Here is a 17251-nt window from a genome sequence, read left to right on the forward strand (position 1 = left end):
GTTGGACTCCCTTATGCTCCAACTTGAGAGGTGCGAAGATAAAGATGATGCCTACAAGCTTCGACTGATCGCTTTCATTGAAGGTGTATTAGTATCAAAGGAGGGCAATGTCAAAGTTTGGCCTGAGATGTTGAAGTTTGTTAACGATCTCGAATTCTTCTTTAAGTATCCGTGGGGCGAGCGCGCTTTTCGTAAGCTGATGGAGACATTAGGAAAGAATATGCAACATTACAAGGATAATGTTGACAAGAAGAAGGGGAAGAAGATTGCTCATGAGGCAAAGTACACTGTTAGTGGCTATGTACCTGCCTTTCAGTACTGGGCATACGAAGCAATTGAGAAGTTGGGGAAGAAGTATGCCCACTGCAACGGGACCAAGTTCCCCAGAATGTTGGTGGAAAACACTTGAGGGCCGGCGGAAACAAGATGTCAAGGCAACCGAGCATTGCCTTTGTTATTCAACAGTCGGGTATGTTTCTTTACTGTTCAGTATTTTATTTAAATTTATTGAAAATGAACATTCGCGACATTGTTCGCGATGTGTTAGCGACATTATGCGATGTCGCAAAAGAAATTACTGCATCGCTTATCGCGACATATGTCGCGACATGTTATCGACATGTAGCGACATTGTGCTGCTTTTTGCAATTATCATAATTTTTGACTTCTTTTCACAGTTTTTAATTATTCTGTGTTTTCTTTTTTGTTTCAGTTGGTGGTGAAGAAGTGCTTGTTTCCCCGGCCCAGTGAACATGCATACTTCAAGAGTATTAATGAGGGTAAAGCCCCTCTTTGCTTTGAGATGGACGTAGAATAAACGGTGGACGTTGATGGTACACAGGAGTCTGTGTTTGAAACTCAAGCGAAGACCATCAACGAGGCCGTGACAAAGGCAAATTTAGTTCCACCACCATCGGCACCTGAAGTACACGAGCCATCTACTTCAGCAGGTCCTTCTGCTCCAACCAGTACAACTGTGGACACTGACCTTGTAAAGAGGTTGGATAGCATTGAGGCCCGGCTGGAGAAGCTTGAGTCCCAGCAGGAAGCCGTCATTTTGGCAAAGACGGGGTTAGTAAATAGCCATCTCAGTATGAGGCGGTCCTTCACAGAGAGTCAGAAAGATCTGAAGGAGACTCTACTGGCTAAGATGGACGAGTTGATGGCTATGGTAAAAGGAGCGCCCACACCTGGAGAGCCCACACCTGCACCGCAAAATGAGGAACAAGAGGCGAGTGATAACGAAGATGTCTTCCCAGAAGATTGGGAAGCAGATGATAACGAGGCACCGTCAACTCCATTGGAAGCAATTATCACGGCCATTGGGGATACACAATCACAGGACGAAGTCCTACTTCTACCTGGACCCCCAGAAAATGTGCCATTTGTGAGGAAGAGGAAGCCGCCAAAGTACTTGAACGACTACACTGCGGAAAAGAAAAAGAGGCGAGTTCTTCCAGAGAACGTAGACCCGGAGAGACCAGCAGACCGTAGATTGCTTCGTACGTTCAAGAGGTGGTTGATTGGAGACATTCCCAATGCCCGACCTAGGAATGTGCACACCGGTGTTGGCGATGTCAAGTTCTTCACAACTTTGTTTCTTAGGTCGGAGTGGCTTCACGATGATGTAAGTATTTAATCATTAATTAGTATTTTTGATTTTTTTTTGCAACATATATTTTATTGTCGATGTGTGAGCGACAATGTCGCGACATTGTTGCTGATACAGAAGTTTTTTCTTTCTGTTTTATTTGTCGACATGTCGCGACATTGTCACGACATTCTCGCGACATGGTCACTTTTTTGTACGTTCTGTTTAACATGTCGCGACATTGTCGCGACATTCGGCAAATTTATCTAACGACATTGTTCGCGACGTTTCGCGACTTTATTTACGACATTGATTAATCTTCTCTTTTTTTTATGCAGCACATATATGCCATATCACACTTGATGAGGAGGAGACGCCATCATTTTCCAGAGTTGTACCCTCACCCAGGTGTGATTTTGGACACAACACTTCCACAATTCCTCATAGGCATTTGGAGCTGCCAGACTGGTGACAAAAGTACGTTCGAATGGCCAGATGCAGTGAACCAGTACTATCTGGGTATGGAGAGCCGTTACATGCCATGTTGGAAGGATTTGAACTTCATATACTTCGTCCTGTACTTCGATCATCAAAAACATTGGGTTGCTGTTGAGGTAGATATTGATATGTGGCAGATTCGGGTGTACGATAATGATTTATCATGCACCACCGACGCACAGTTTGATGCCATCATGCTACCTTGGACTGAGTTGTTTCTACATCTGCTGAGGTCTACTGGCTATTATGATCAAGTGAACAACAACATTCTGAATGTGGATTTAGGGGACAGTAGCCAACTCAGATTAATGCATGCTAGACGCATGCCAAGTGAGGTGGTTCCCCAAAGTAAAACAAGGTAATTGTTAATATAGTATATTATTATTTCATTTGCCATTACTCTTTAAATGCAGTTCAGTCTCTAAATGTGTTTGTTGTTAATTTTTCAGTGGTGATTGCGGGGTGTATGCACTTGAGTACATCGAACACCTAATGCTGAATCGGTCCTTGGACAACATTACAGACGATAGCATGAGAATGTTCAGAGATCGGTGGTGTGTAAACTTGTTTTATCAGAACTTAACTTGGTGAAATATAATTTAAAAGGGTTCTAATTTTTTTGTATTTTAAGAACTCCATTACAATTGTACAAACATAGTGGCATAGTTGTTTTTAGTACTGTACAGTTTTTATATATGGAAAAGTGTTCAATTTTAAAATTTTTACTTACATGTCGCTACAAAATCGTTAACATGTCGTGTAATGTCGAAAAAATTTAGTTTCTGAGTGTTTGGTTTCATGTCGCTAAAGCACCGCGAACATGTCGTTAAAATGTCGATAGTAAAATCATGTTCTGACACTTCAGTTGATGTCGTCAACATGTCGCAATTATGTCGCGAAACGTCGATACGAAAGACGTTTCCACATTAAATGGTAATTAATGTGTGACATTTATTATCCCGCCTAACCAACTACTTCACTATGTCGATAACATGTCGCCCTGTGTCGTGACATGTCGCGAAAATTGCCCAGATTGCTTTGGGCATGACAAACATGTGTACAATTGTGTAATTCAATTTTTACATTTATTATCCCACCTTCCCAACTACTAGTTTTCTCTATAAAAGCCGATTGTCTATCTCATAAGTTACATATTTTCTTAATTTTTACCCCTACAAGATAATTCTCTTAGCAATGTCTACTAGAAGGAACAAGGGCAAATACCCGATTCTTACTCCTGAAGAGATCAAGCAGGAGCCTGATTGTGGGGAAATTACGCCTCAAATGCAAAAAGTGCTTGACGACATGAAACGTTTTGAAGATGAACGGCTTATGAACGAGTGGAGGTTTCTAAAACTTGAAAAAAAAAATAACAAAACAGGTGTATGGCCGGCTCCACCACCAGGGTTCCCCGAAGGCTACCGTCGCTGCAAGTTAGGTTATTTAAATGGTAAAGAGGTGAAGCCTGGATCTCTATGCAAATATTGCAAGGCTACATGTCGCTTCATGTCGCAAATGTAATCGTTAAACGTCGCTAGATATCGACTTTTCACTGAATAAATAAAAGTTCCATTAATGTCGCAAAATGTCGCTAAAGTAATCGTGAAACGTCGCTATTTTTAAATTTTTCCAGAATTGATAAAAGTTCTTCGTACATCGCACCATGTCGCTAGTGTAATCGTGGAAAGTCGCAGTTTTTAAATTTTTCCAGAATTAATAAATGTTCTTCCTATATCGCAACATGTCGCTAGTGTAGTCGTGGAAAGTCGCTATTTTTTAATTTTTCCAGAATTAATAAAAGTTCTTCCTATATCACGACATGTCGCTAGTGTAGTCGTGGAAAGTCGCAATTTCAGGACCTTGTCCAGAATAAAATAAATTTCCAAACATATCGTGAAAGTGTCGCTACATATCGCTAAATGTCGTGAAATACACAATTATATACAAAAATCTGAGATAGTGAGAGTAAACAACCACATACACAGAAAATAATGTCGATAAAACATAGTCATACATAAAAAAAATACAAGTAACATGTCATAAACCATAATAATAATAATGCATGCAATTTAAAAACGAAAATGCTGCTCAAACCCTGGCCTTGCAAGTAGCTTTGTTGTGTCCCAATGCGCCACAGTTTGAACATTTGCGTGGTTCCTTGACTTTTTGACCGTTCGATGGAAATCGGTTAGTCCATAGTCTTCCTGCATTGCTCTTTCTTGGACGACCTACAGGTTTCTTCTCCACTGGTACACCGATTCTCATGTTCTGCATGTGTTCTGGAAGCACCCATTCATCCTCCTCGCCCACAACATTAATTGTTGCATCGTAAGTATTCTTCCACGTCTCCTTTGTGTAATAGGGGGATGACAGAGCGTAGACACTGACATTCTGAGTAAGCGCTGCGGCACATGCATGGGGACAAGGAATTTTCAACAATTGGAACATGCCGCAAGTGCATGTTCTCTCAACTAAGTTCACATCTCCGCCTTTTTCAAAGTCAGAACCGTCAGCACCTCTTCCAACATTAAACAATTGTGCACCGTTACGTAGGACACTTCTACGTCTACCATCCTCGTGTTGCTTTATCAAATCTTCCTCAAAATGAGTTGCCAAAGGGGTAACACACTTACTTGCCTTCTCGAGACGGTTAGCAAACCAATTTTGTAGTGTGAACCTTATGAACTCAACTAGAGTAGTTATTGGATATGCCCGGAATTCTTCAGTCACGTTGTTAAGGCTTTCTGCAGCGTTGTTTGTCATGATGTTGTACCTGTCTCCTAGACAATAAGGACGAGCCCATTTTTCTAATCCTATATTGTCAACATAAGCAGCGATGGGAGGATCCATCTGTCGGAGCACCTGCAAATGTCTATCACATTCCCTCTTCGACCATGCGTAAGCGGCCAACCATATTTGCGTGTTACATACATCAGTCTTGAACTTGTTTACATTCATAGAAATATGTTTGTAGCATGCACAGTGGCATGCTTCGGGGAAAATAACCTCGACAGCATGTTCAATGCTTTGATGCCTATCCGATACAAACACTAAGTTTTCAACCTCCCCAATCGCTTCCTTTAACTTCTGCAAGAAATACTTCCAAGAGTCATGATTCTCGCTGTCAACAATTGCAAAGGCAATCGGAAACAATTGGTTATTTGCATCGTACGCTACAGCAACTAGCATTGTGCCCCCAAACCTTGTCTTCAAGAACGTGCCGTCGATACTAATCACAGGACGACAAAACTTAAATCCCCTCCTACAAGCAGCCAGTGACCAGAAACAGTACTTGAACCTGTTATCCTCTGTGATAATGTCTGTAATAGTACCTGGATTCTTCTGTTCCAGCACGTAAAAGTAACCAGGTAACTGACTATAAGCTGCTGCTGGCGTACCCCTCGAATACATAAGTCCCTTCTCTCGGCACCTCCAAGCCTTCTCATAGCTCATCTTGATCCCATACTCCTGAAACATATCCCTTTGTATGTCTTTAGCTTTGTACTTAGTTCCATCTGATTTGAACTTGTTCTTAATGAGGTGGCCAACAACCCACGGTGCTGCTTGACGGTTATCAGCATGTCTAGAATCCAGGCTACATGTGTGTTCGTTGTGGAATACAGTAACCTCAAACATGTCACCACGTGCCCTCTTCCTCCCCCTCACTCTCCATTTGCAATCTGAACCCCTCCAAGTTGCATAAAAAACATCGGTCTCAGACTTCTTCACCATGAACTCAAAATTCATTTTCAATGCAAACCTTCCAACCACATTTTTCAATTCAGTCTTATTTGTATACAGCTTGCCAACATATATTTCCCCTGAATGTGTACCAGTAAAAGAAGTTGTATAAACATTATTTTCCTCTATGTCTTCCCTTGTCCACACAATAGGTTTGAATTTTGTACAAACTTCAAAATCAGATGGTACAGTACTACGAGGAGAACACAGGCGCTCTTACCGGTGCACAGTGTTTCGTGATTTTCACTCCGAGGGGTTCTTCTTTCTTGGCCTTTCCTTTGCTCCCTTGGACGTGGTGGAGATGGTGGAGGTAGTTCTAACCTTAAAGAAGGTACCTCTATAGGTTCATGAACTTCCAACTCCGCATCACCATCCTTGTTCAAATCTACTATAGGATCATTGTTGTAAAATGCACCATCAAACTCATTGAACTGGTCAAATCCATAGTCAACCCTATTATCCTCATCTATATTAGTAGGGGCCTGCTCATTCATCTCTACGGCTGGATCTGTTTCTGGGACAAAACTCCCAACAACACTTCTTGGGAGGACAGTTGGCGGAGTAGGCCCCAAAAGCGCATGCCTTTTAACCTTAGTCACAAACAATGGCAACAAGTTCTCCACACTCATTTTTGCCTTCATTCTTAAGAACAATCTTACTTGACTATCTTTCACTAAAACTTCTGGCGGTATCATATTGCCTTTCATGTACATATAACACACCTCTATTTTCAGTTCATACACAATAGGGTCTATATCCAACTCTTCATACAAAATATCATTCATCTTTTCTAAAGTAGTGTCAACCTCAAACATTAACATCTTACTTTTTGGATTATTGAATATCCAGTTGAAACCTTCAACTGCCCAAGCCCCATCATATAGTACAACTACAAACACATTTGAATCTGCAAACCAAAATGACCACAAATTATAACAAACCAAGATGTCGCAAGATATCGCGAACCTATCGCTACTTATCACGAACCAATTACAAAAAAAAGTATGTCGACAAACGTCGCGAACTTGTTGAGAAAAATAAAAATATCCACAATATAACACAATGATTCTATGTGTCGCGACTTGTGTCGCGACATGTCGATACATGTCGTTAAATGTCATCCCTAACCTCTTGTCAGCTAGTAATCGCTAAATGTCGCTAACCATGTCGAAAAATATCGCTAAAATTGCAAAAAAACCAGTAAACTCGCAGACTTGCTGCATTTCGTGTTTCATTGACAAAGGGTGTCAAAAGGGTACATAAAAACCACGGATATGTGTAGATCTATTACTTTCAACATAAATACATCTAAATCAAACAATAATTACTAAAGAAATTACATACCCATTATTGTTTAAAGGAATGACTTTCTTAGAGCTTTGGTTGGGTTTCAAGTTCCCTTTAAGTAAGGCGGCCGAACACTAGCTCCAGTGGTGGCAATGTGTGTATTCTAGAGAGAGAGAGAGAGAGAGAGAGAGAGAGAGAAATCCGAGAGATAGAGAGAGAGAGAAAGTGTTATGAATATTTTTTATTTGTTTTAGGGGTAAAATTGTAAGGGAAAAATGTTTTAAGTATAGTTTGCATAATGTAAAAAATGCTAGCATAGTTTTAGTGTACTATTTATTTTTAAGCATATATTGTCAAATTTCCCAATTATAAATTGATTTTACATGTACAAATATGAAATATTCATTATAATTGATTCCAAATCAATTACTTGATAAACATAAATATTCTATATATGGTCAATTTCGATTCACCAATTTTTTTTTATTTGATTTCTCGAATTAATTATTAAATATTCTGACAATTAATGTTGTACATAGTGATAAAGTATCTCACCTATAAATATTGGACCGGTCCCCGAACTCCTCATTCATTATGTATAAACAACAAAAGCTTGAAAGTCTGAATACCGACACTAACTCATTCTCTTTTCTTTTTTTAAATATTTTATTATTTTCATATAATATCTAACAATTGACATCAGATTTATTTTTTATCTCTCTCTTAATTATTTGAGTTTTCAATGTGTGTATATATTTTTTTTTTCTCTGTTGTTTTGTTCTGTTTTCTGTTCGATCATGACCGATTGATGAATTTTTTTTTTTTTTTTAATTTTAATAATTTTGATACATATTTGTATTCATTTAGTAAGAACATTTTCTATGCATCATAAAATTACAACCCTATACATCTTACCATTTTGATGGGGTTGTTCAAGTATTTTCAAAGTAAAATATTTATATGGTTAGAGAGAAATACCAAATTTTTGACAAGATATCGAGTGTGTTATGACACTATCTATTTTCCAAACACCCATTTTATTTCTCAGAGACGAAATTTACAAGTAGTGTCCTTAAACTCAATGAAATGAGAAGCTCAAACTTAAAATGGCATAGGAGGAATTCAGAAGTTGAATTGATTTTTTTTTACTTCTTTTTGAAGAGAAAAAGAGCAACCATCCACTCTTCACCATTGTTATATCCAAATAGTTCAGCAACTGCAATGAAAAATGTTCTCCAATAAACAGTCCACTTAACAGCATTCTCCTTTCCATAAGTTGATTCCATTATTGGCTTTATCAACCTTACATTCTTATCCATTCTTTTCAGCCACTCTTCACTGCACCAATAAATAATGTCTCATGTTACCACGATATACTACGAGTATTTGCTATTATATTAGTTATTAAATTAAAATATGTAGAAACCGATACTAATTTTACGAATAGCAATATGACAGTGTTGGGCAGTGAAATCGTCTATTCTAAAAATTATATTTGGTTAAAGTTAAATACACCATCATTGTGTATAAAAAGTGTAATTTATGTGTGTCTAACATTACTCATTTTAAATAGTTCTTTTTTTGGCCTGACTCGTCCTAGTATGGCTCGACACCACATACACAAATCATTATTATGCATTATTCTTACCTTGTCTGTGCGTAATGCTTCCCATTCACAAGCCAATGATCAATAACAGAAACATCATCCTGCAAGAAAATGCTATCAAAAACTTGAAAGGGTGTAACATTAATTAGTAATATTTGATATTGAATGAACCCATTTAACAATATTAGCATGCAATAAGTAATGGAAGTTTGAAATTATAGAGTACAAACTTTATTAGTCACTAGAGAAATTTTTCATTATTTCCAATGCTGCCTTGCAAAATCGATGTTTGAAATAGGGTATGGAATGTTTTTCAAAATCTATTTCGCAAAGAAATATAAAAATGAGGTTATTATGCAAAATAATTATACAAAATGGCTATTTACTACCCCAAACTAATCTGATGTTAGCTCAAATTCGGTAGGGTGTGTGGCATTAGCATCTCAATGTAGTAAGAAATGAAAGTTTGAGATTATGAAAGTACTAAAAATATATACATATATGATCATAGCTCAAATTTGGTAGGTTATAATATAGATGCATTAGCAATATATATAACGAAAACCATCTCAACTTGAATTAAGAAAAGAGAGATTTGATAGCAAAATTTACCTGGAAATACAATAATAGATTTGCTGAAGGCATAGTACCTCCAGTGAAGAAGTACCTTGTAATCCAATCATCTTCATTTACATCCTAAATTATGCCATAAAACAGTACTTAATATAATCAAATTAACAAAACTAGCACAAACCAAATAATTATAAGAAGAAGAAAAAAAGGGTATTAATTTATACCTCAAAATGATAAGCAAATGTTTTATGACAGAAATGATGAACAAATAGAAGAGCATCCTCCTTCATCCACCCTGATATTTTCTTTAAAAGCTCCTTATAATTCTTCATATGCTGTAATAATCCCATTAACCCAATACTTCAAACAAATCCAATACTATCATATATAGCACAAAGCAATGAAGCATGATACCTCAATATACAAATACACTATATAAAATATACTACTATTTTATTTTATTTTTAAAAAATAGTTTCAACTTCCCCAGTTATAAAATAGAAAGCATCTCTAAATTATAATAAGTTATAAAATAGGAAAATTATATGTATAGTCATGTCTCATGTGTATGAGATTAATTACACATAAAGATGTGTATTTTGTATCAAACAAATTAGGGATCTAGTTATCGTGTCGTTATTGTGGTTAAAGTTGATGTTTTTAAGTGTTACGAATAAAAAATTATACCAAATACCTCTATTCAATTATGAACTCTCATTCGAATACAGTTACAGTTAGTTTGGTCAAAGTTATTCATGTACATACCTCAAACATTTCAATGGAATATATTCTATCAAAAGATCTTTCCATTTCAAATGTGCTAATATCAGCCACAATGATTTCCACATTCTCAACCTCAAGCTCTCTACAAAAAGGTCACAAAATAAACCCCTAAGCTCTTCAAAGTCAACCAATCAAATGAAAATCCTAAGACTTCAAAACTCATAAATTATATTCTTACCTACAACGCTGGTCAATGTGATCTTTCTGAGTAGAAGAGTTACAAATCCCAGTGACCTTACAATTCTTATACTTCTGAGCAATGTACAAAGAAAGTGATCCCCATCCACACCCAACATCCAGAACAGTTTGACCATCTTCAAGCTTTGACTTTTCACAGTACATTTCCAACATTGCCTTCTCTGCTTCCTCTAAAGTACTTGAACTTTTCTCAAAGTAACAACAGCTACACACAATAATTCCCAAAAACCCAAAAAGGAAAAAATAAGCAAAAGTTCAAATTTAATTCTCCAATAAGTAATATAATAATAAATCAAAGTATCATTGTCTTCTCAGCTTCCTCCAATGCACTCTATTTTTGGTCTCAAAGCTATACACAATAAATAATTCTTAAGACCCAGAAAAATAGATAAACAATCAAAACCTCAAATTTAATTTTTCAATGATGATAAATCAAAGCATTTCTAAGCTTTCCTCCAAAGTACCCAACTTGTTTTCTTCCTCGAAGTAACACCAAACTATACACAATGATTCTCAAAACCCAGAAAGAAAGAACAATCAAAAACTCAAATTTAATTTTCCAATAATAATAATAAATCAAAGTATCATTGTCTTCTCAGCTTCCTCCAATGTACTTCACTTTTACTCAAATTAAATTTTCCAAAAATAATCTTTGAAACCCAGTTAGCAATAATAATAGTAATTAATAAACAAACTCAAATTCAATTTTTTTTTTTCCAAAAAAGAAGAAAAAGAGAAACAGAGTACTCTCTCTGTAGTGTACGTACCTGTACTTAAAATTTTGCCCTAGAACGAGGTTGAAGAAGGAAGTGGGTAACTCATAATGCTGGGCTTTAGGCTCATCAGTCTTGATCGCTATTGGCATCTCCTTCAGAGCTGTAAATTATATATAAATATTATGTAAAAGAACAATGAGAAACAAAACACAATAATAAAATGAAATGATCGAAGAAAGAAGAGCAATCATCATGAAAGGCGGTGGATTATGGTTTTTTACATTGAATGAATCGAAGAAGGTCGGAGAGTTGGAGATGGGCGGATGATTTGTAGCCGGAGCGAAGACGAGCGGCCAAGAGGAGGCGGGTAAGTCTTCGAATGACGGCGTCGGGTAAGAGATTGCGCTCGAGAGAGGCGAGAGCGAGCTTGACTGTGGCGTCGTAAGGGAGTTGAACGAGGGCAGCCATTGTTGGAGGGTGCGAGGCTGGTCGGTTGGTTTTCTCAGTTTCAAGTTTCAGTAAAGAGAAGAGAACAGAAGAGAAAGAGATAAGGTGGTTCTTTTGTTATAAAATTTGTCAAAATACATTTGACAAATTGAAATTAGCAAAATAGAATTTTTTTTTATTATTATTATTATTTTTATTTTACACTTACCATTTAAAAAAATAATTTAATATTAAACAAAATTAATTACAACTTCGTAAAACAAAATACTATTTCTAATTTTTTTTTTACAGCCTCTTCTTTCTTGTTGTTCTTCTTCTTCTCCTCTTCTCCTCAGCCAAGTCACTCCTTCTTGCGAATAAGACTAAAAAGACCATAAATACTCACAAGTGAATCATTCTTCTTCTTCTCTTCCTCTTCTCATCCTTTTTCTTCTTCTTGCTGGTAAGACCAAAAAGACCACCCATTATTTATGAATGGTGGCAAGTGGTGGCAGTCATAAACAAAAGAATTTGAGATTCATTCTAACAAAGGTAAACCCTGATAATTTCCTTGTCTCTTCTCATTTTGTTTCTTTTCTTTAATTTTTTTTTTTTTTCAGTTTTAGCCGTTAATATTTCTCTTCTCTCAATCTCTTATTGCAATAACTAATCATTCAGAGTTATAATGGAATCAACAAGTGATGCATCAACCACAATACTCACACCACCCAATGAACATGAACAGGTAACATATATATTTTATTACAGTCTTTTGGGTTATAATTTTGATTTTTGTAATTTATGGATAAAAAAACCTTGAATTTGCTCTAAATAACTATAAACGACCTTAAATTTACACTATGCGACCATCATGGTCTTTTATGTTCTTTAACTAGCTTTAAAGAACTTGAATTTTCTCTGAACGACCATAAACAACCTTAAATTTACATTATGCGACCATCATGGTCTTTTATGTTTTTCAACTATTTAAAGAACTTGAATTTGCATAGAACGATCATCAACGACCTTGAACTTACATTATGCGACCATCATGGTCTTTTACGGTCTTCAACCAATTTTAAAGAACTTAAATTTAATCTGAACGACCATAAACGACATTGAATTTACATTAAGTGACCATCATGGTCTTTTATGGTCTTCAACCAATTTTAAAGAGCTTGAATTTGATCTGAACGACCATAAACGACCTTGAATTTACACTATGCGACCATAATAGTCTTTTATGTTCTTCAACTAATTTTAAAGAACTTGAATTTGCTATGAACGACCATAAACGACCTTGAATTTATATTATGCGACCATCATGGTCTTTTATGGTCTTTAACAAATTTTAAAGAAGTTGAATTTGATCTAAACGACCATAAACGATCTTGAATTACACTATGTGACCATAATGGTCTTTTATGTTCTTCAACCAATTTTAAAGAACTTTAATTTGCTCTGAACGACTATGAACGACCTTAAATTTACACTATGTAACTTGAATTTTCTCTGAACAACCATAAACGACCTCTAAGGTCGCACACGGTCGCATAGGGTCGCACATGGTCGCACTATCTATTTTCATACCACGTGTGACCTTATTCATTTAGTTAAATTTGTAATTCTTTTTATACTTTTTATATTTGTGTTCTTATCGTTTATATATTTTTTATTCACTAAACCCTAAACCCTAAATCCTAAACCTATTTCACACATTATTATTGCAGATGCCCAAAACTATATTAACAATAGAGCTTCCATGTATTCCTCGTGCCAAAACTACTAATACAGCTGGAAAATCTAAAGTTACCATCAAATCCCCGCTAAGTGTAATAGTCCAAATAAAGAATTGGCTCACAAAGTCTGACCAAGATGTTTTTAAACATTACTCCCAATTGGGTCGTCTCTTAGACCTCGATACTAAAGGGCTTTTTCCTGGCACCTTAGTAAACCAGATAGTTTTGAGGAGGGTAGATTGCTAAAAGAGGCATGAGTTATGGTTTTTGATTAATGGAAAATCTGTGAGATTTTCTCTCCAAGAGTTTGCAATAGTATCTGGATTGTACACTGATGGTAGCCCAACACCTGAAGAAATGGAGCTTGTTTCTTATAAGAACAAGTTAAAAGAAAAGTACTTCAAGAACACGATGTCTATTAAAATAACAGATGTTGCCAATGCTCTAGATAACATATCTAGAGAAGCAAAGACTAGAGACCGAGTGAAGTTGTGCTTTATCTATTTGCTTAATGCATTTCTAATAATGCCAAGTCCTTCTTCAGTAATATATCTTGAATGGCTACAACTAGTGGACAATCTACCAATATTTGACAATTATTATTGGGGAAAGCTGGCATATGAGAAAATAATACAGTAAATCACAAAAAAAGATATGAAGAATAATCCAAGTGAGAAGGATATTAAGTGGAACCTCTTTAGTTGTCCTTGGATATTTTTGGTAAGAAATGTGATTATGATTATAATTTAGTTTATTTATTTTTAGATATTTTTATTGTATTTTGAGATATAATTTTGCTATGAATTTTTCTTTTATAGATATGGATTTGCGAAGCAATGCCAAAGTTGGGTGAAATGGTAGGACAAAGAGTCCCAGGAAATCATATTCCTCGATGGCTTGGTTGGAAAATCAATGATAAACATAAAAATGTCACAGTTACAAGATTATCAGAAGTAATAGAAAATAATATTGAGGTACATTTATCCACATGCAAACTTATTTATTGTATTGTATTAAAAAAATATGATCAAGAAACTTATGTTAGTTCATTTTCTTTGTGTATTAGTTTTTTGTACGACCTACATTAGCTTCAACCTCAAAGGAGAAGGCATAATTGTTTTATGAAAGACTTGGTAGCTATGAGGATAATGAAGATGACAAAATAGATCAGATTTCTTCATTTTTAGTGGGTAATGTCATTTTACATAATCAACAGTGTGTCGCACCACATGTGGAGCCTCCATCTTCAAATTTTGAACCTCCAACTAATGATGTGGAGCCTCCCCAATTCACTCAAATTTCTCAACAATCACACTTGCATCCCTCCTCACAACCTCCCTCTTCTTATGATGCTCGAAATGACTTGTTAGAGTAAGTGAAGTGTTTGATAGTTGACCAAGAAAAGCTGCACAAGTCAAGATATGAGGAGATTAAACGTGTAAATAAAGAATGATACGAGACAATAATGACAGCTATCTCTGACCATGCTTACTTGAATAGAGTGAGGCATGAGACACTATTAACAAAATTGGATGATTTGACTCGTATTTTTCGACCTATAGCTGCACAATTTTCTGGAGCTGGAGGAGAAAAGACTATAGAAAATAACCAACAAGTAATTTGCATAATTTTAATATAGTTATTATTATTATTGTTATCTATATTTTGTTTATTCTCAATATCAAAATTTTGCACGTGCAACTCTTTGACCTTAAATTTACTATTGCATCGAGTTCTCCACACATCACATTGTACTAATTCTCATTTAACGGGAGAGTTATCAATGAATTGGCTTCATCCCATCTCTTGCGTAATATTTCTTCCCTCTTTGGTGTTAATGGAGTTGTAACTACACATGCTTACCGCTGACGTTCAAAAAACCATTGTCCCATTGTGCTAATGATAAAATCAATCATAGCAATAATTGGATACTCTCTGGCCTTTCGCATCATATTGTTCACTGACTCAACTATGTTAGTGATCATGACTTCATATCGGTTACCAACAAAATGTGCTCTAGACCACTTTCTGATCTTGACATCATTCCCAAGATACTTAGCGACACGTGGATATGTTTTGCAAAGTTGGTCGAAGTGTTTATTAAACTCTTTGATACGGTACGCTATTGCAGCTTTCTTATACAATTTAGTCCCAGCAGCACTTTTGAAATGGTGTTTTATATTTTTCTTTACATGGCAATAACATGCCCCATGAGAAGCCATAACATAAACACGACAAACTGCATGTTCAATACTTTGATGTCTATCAGAAACAAAATATAAGTCTGAGCTATCAGGTATCAAGTCCTTCAACTTCTCTAAGAACCATGTCCATGAAGTTTTATTCTCACTGTCAACCAAACCCCATGCAATGGGGGTAACTATGGTATTCACTATCTTATGTAGTTGCTACTAATAGCACACTTTTATGCTTAGTCTTGATCCAAGCTGCATCTATACCAATTACTTTTCTCATGTAAGTGAACCCTCTTATGGCCACACCTAAAGCCATAAAAAAATACTTGAATTTATTTTCTAAATCAAGATCTATGTGGGTAACTGTACCTGGATTTTCCTGCTTCAACATGTGACAATACGAAGGGAGCAATGCAAAATTTTCTTTAGTTGTTCCTCTAATCAGATTTTGAGCCCATTATTGTCCTTTCCATGCTTTCCAATAACTGACTTGAACTTTCATTTCCTCACGCATGAATCCTGCAAGGCTTCTTAGGTTAAGTGGGTCCTTACTATTCTTAAAGTGTCCCTGTACATGAGAACCAATAATGCGACTGGATGCTTGTCTATGATTGGCATTTTGGTTCATTAATGAGCAACTGTGAAGACTATGGTATTGTCGAATGACAAAGAAATGTGAATCTTTCATCTTTGTAGCACGCACTCTCCATAAGCAATTTTAACTGACACAATGAACCTTCTTTATAGACTTGTTTAATTTGGTTGTTTGCATTTCAAATCTCCCATTAATGGCAATGATGCTAAGATAATAACTCAATTCATCCTTACTCACAAAGTGACGACCCGCTTTCAAGTTCGATTCATCATGTCTGCCACTATCTTGACTTGTTTCTCTATTACATTGTGCAACATTTCCCATAAACATATCATAATGTTGATAAGGGATTATTTGACCTCCTCCGACTACAATGTCATTCTCAATTACATTATTATTTTCTTCAACTACTTTATCACATTCCTGAAGTTCAGTGTTACCGCTCTCATGTACAATATCATCTGGTGTGGGATTTGAACCAATGATGCCTTCACCACTATGAGGTATATCTTCATTCGGGACATAACTTGGATCATTCGAAACTTGATCTATTATATGACACCCAAAATAATTATCGTAAAAGCTTCCATCATCAAAAACATCATCATCACAATCAAATTCAACATCATTACCAGTGAGTTCATTACCATCACCATCATCATCATTGACAAACTTTGTCTTTCCTTTACCATTATTCTTTTTTACGCACACATATAAATGAATCACTTCTTTAACTTTGTACAACTTCTTCAATAGATCCTCCACATCAGAATCACCACAAATCTTACTTGGTGCCATCTTGTTGAATGTTTCACCTGCCACCTTATGAGTTATTTCAATTTCATACAAATTTCGATCAACACCTATTTTTTCATAGACTTTATTCACTAGTTGATGAAACTTTATACTACGATCAACCACAAATCCCTTGTTGCAACCAGTACCAAACCATTCCCAAATCGACCCCCACACCACAATTCAACCCCAAATTCAATGAAGCCTTCCAGAACACCTGTGTACATTATAATAAATCAAATTCAATCAACAAAATACATCATATAACCCAAAAATTAAAACACCATTAGAGAGCCAACTTAAGCTCTCTAACTTCAAGTTGAGTAATCCTTAGCACAATTAGCTATCTCAGCACAAAATCAACTAAAATAAACCTATCCTAACCCCAGAATTCAAACCCAAACTAGCTTCACACTACAGAACCACGAATCACTAAAAATCATGCAATTAACCTATCTTAAGCTAAAGAAAACCATAAAGAAGAAGGCTGAGCTTTATACCTTGGATT

The 17251-nt window shown here is 36.0% G+C and overlaps 2 protein-coding genes across 2 annotated transcripts; both read right to left on the reverse strand.

Moving 5' to 3' along the window:
- Window positions 1–4177: 4177 nt before the first annotated feature.
- Window positions 4178–7178, reverse strand: LOC133038120 (uncharacterized). Its single transcript, XM_061116171.1, has 3 exons — window positions 7175–7178; window positions 6051–6737; window positions 4178–5910 (listed from the first exon to the last, which is right to left on the reverse strand). The coding sequence occupies exons 1-3, from the start codon at window positions 7176–7178 to the stop codon at window positions 4178–4180; spliced, it is 2424 nt and encodes an 807-aa protein (XP_060972154.1).
- A 959-nt stretch (window positions 7179–8137) lies between these two features.
- LOC115717104 ((S)-coclaurine N-methyltransferase) lies at window positions 8138–11558 on the reverse strand. Its single transcript, XM_030646047.2, has 8 exons — window positions 11275–11558; window positions 11045–11153; window positions 10258–10482; window positions 10062–10161; window positions 9521–9631; window positions 9336–9419; window positions 8766–8824; window positions 8138–8455 (listed from the first exon to the last, which is right to left on the reverse strand). The coding sequence occupies exons 1-8, from the start codon at window positions 11459–11461 to the stop codon at window positions 8263–8265; spliced, it is 1068 nt and encodes a 355-aa protein (XP_030501907.2). The 5' UTR covers window positions 11462–11558; the 3' UTR covers window positions 8138–8262.
- Between the last annotated feature and the right edge of the window lie 5693 nt (window positions 11559–17251).

Source organism: Cannabis sativa, chromosome 5 (genome assembly GCF_029168945.1).
Source record: "Cannabis sativa cultivar Pink pepper isolate KNU-18-1 chromosome 5, ASM2916894v1, whole genome shotgun sequence".
In the NCBI taxonomy this organism is placed as follows: Eukaryota; Viridiplantae; Streptophyta; class Magnoliopsida; order Rosales; family Cannabaceae; genus Cannabis; species Cannabis sativa.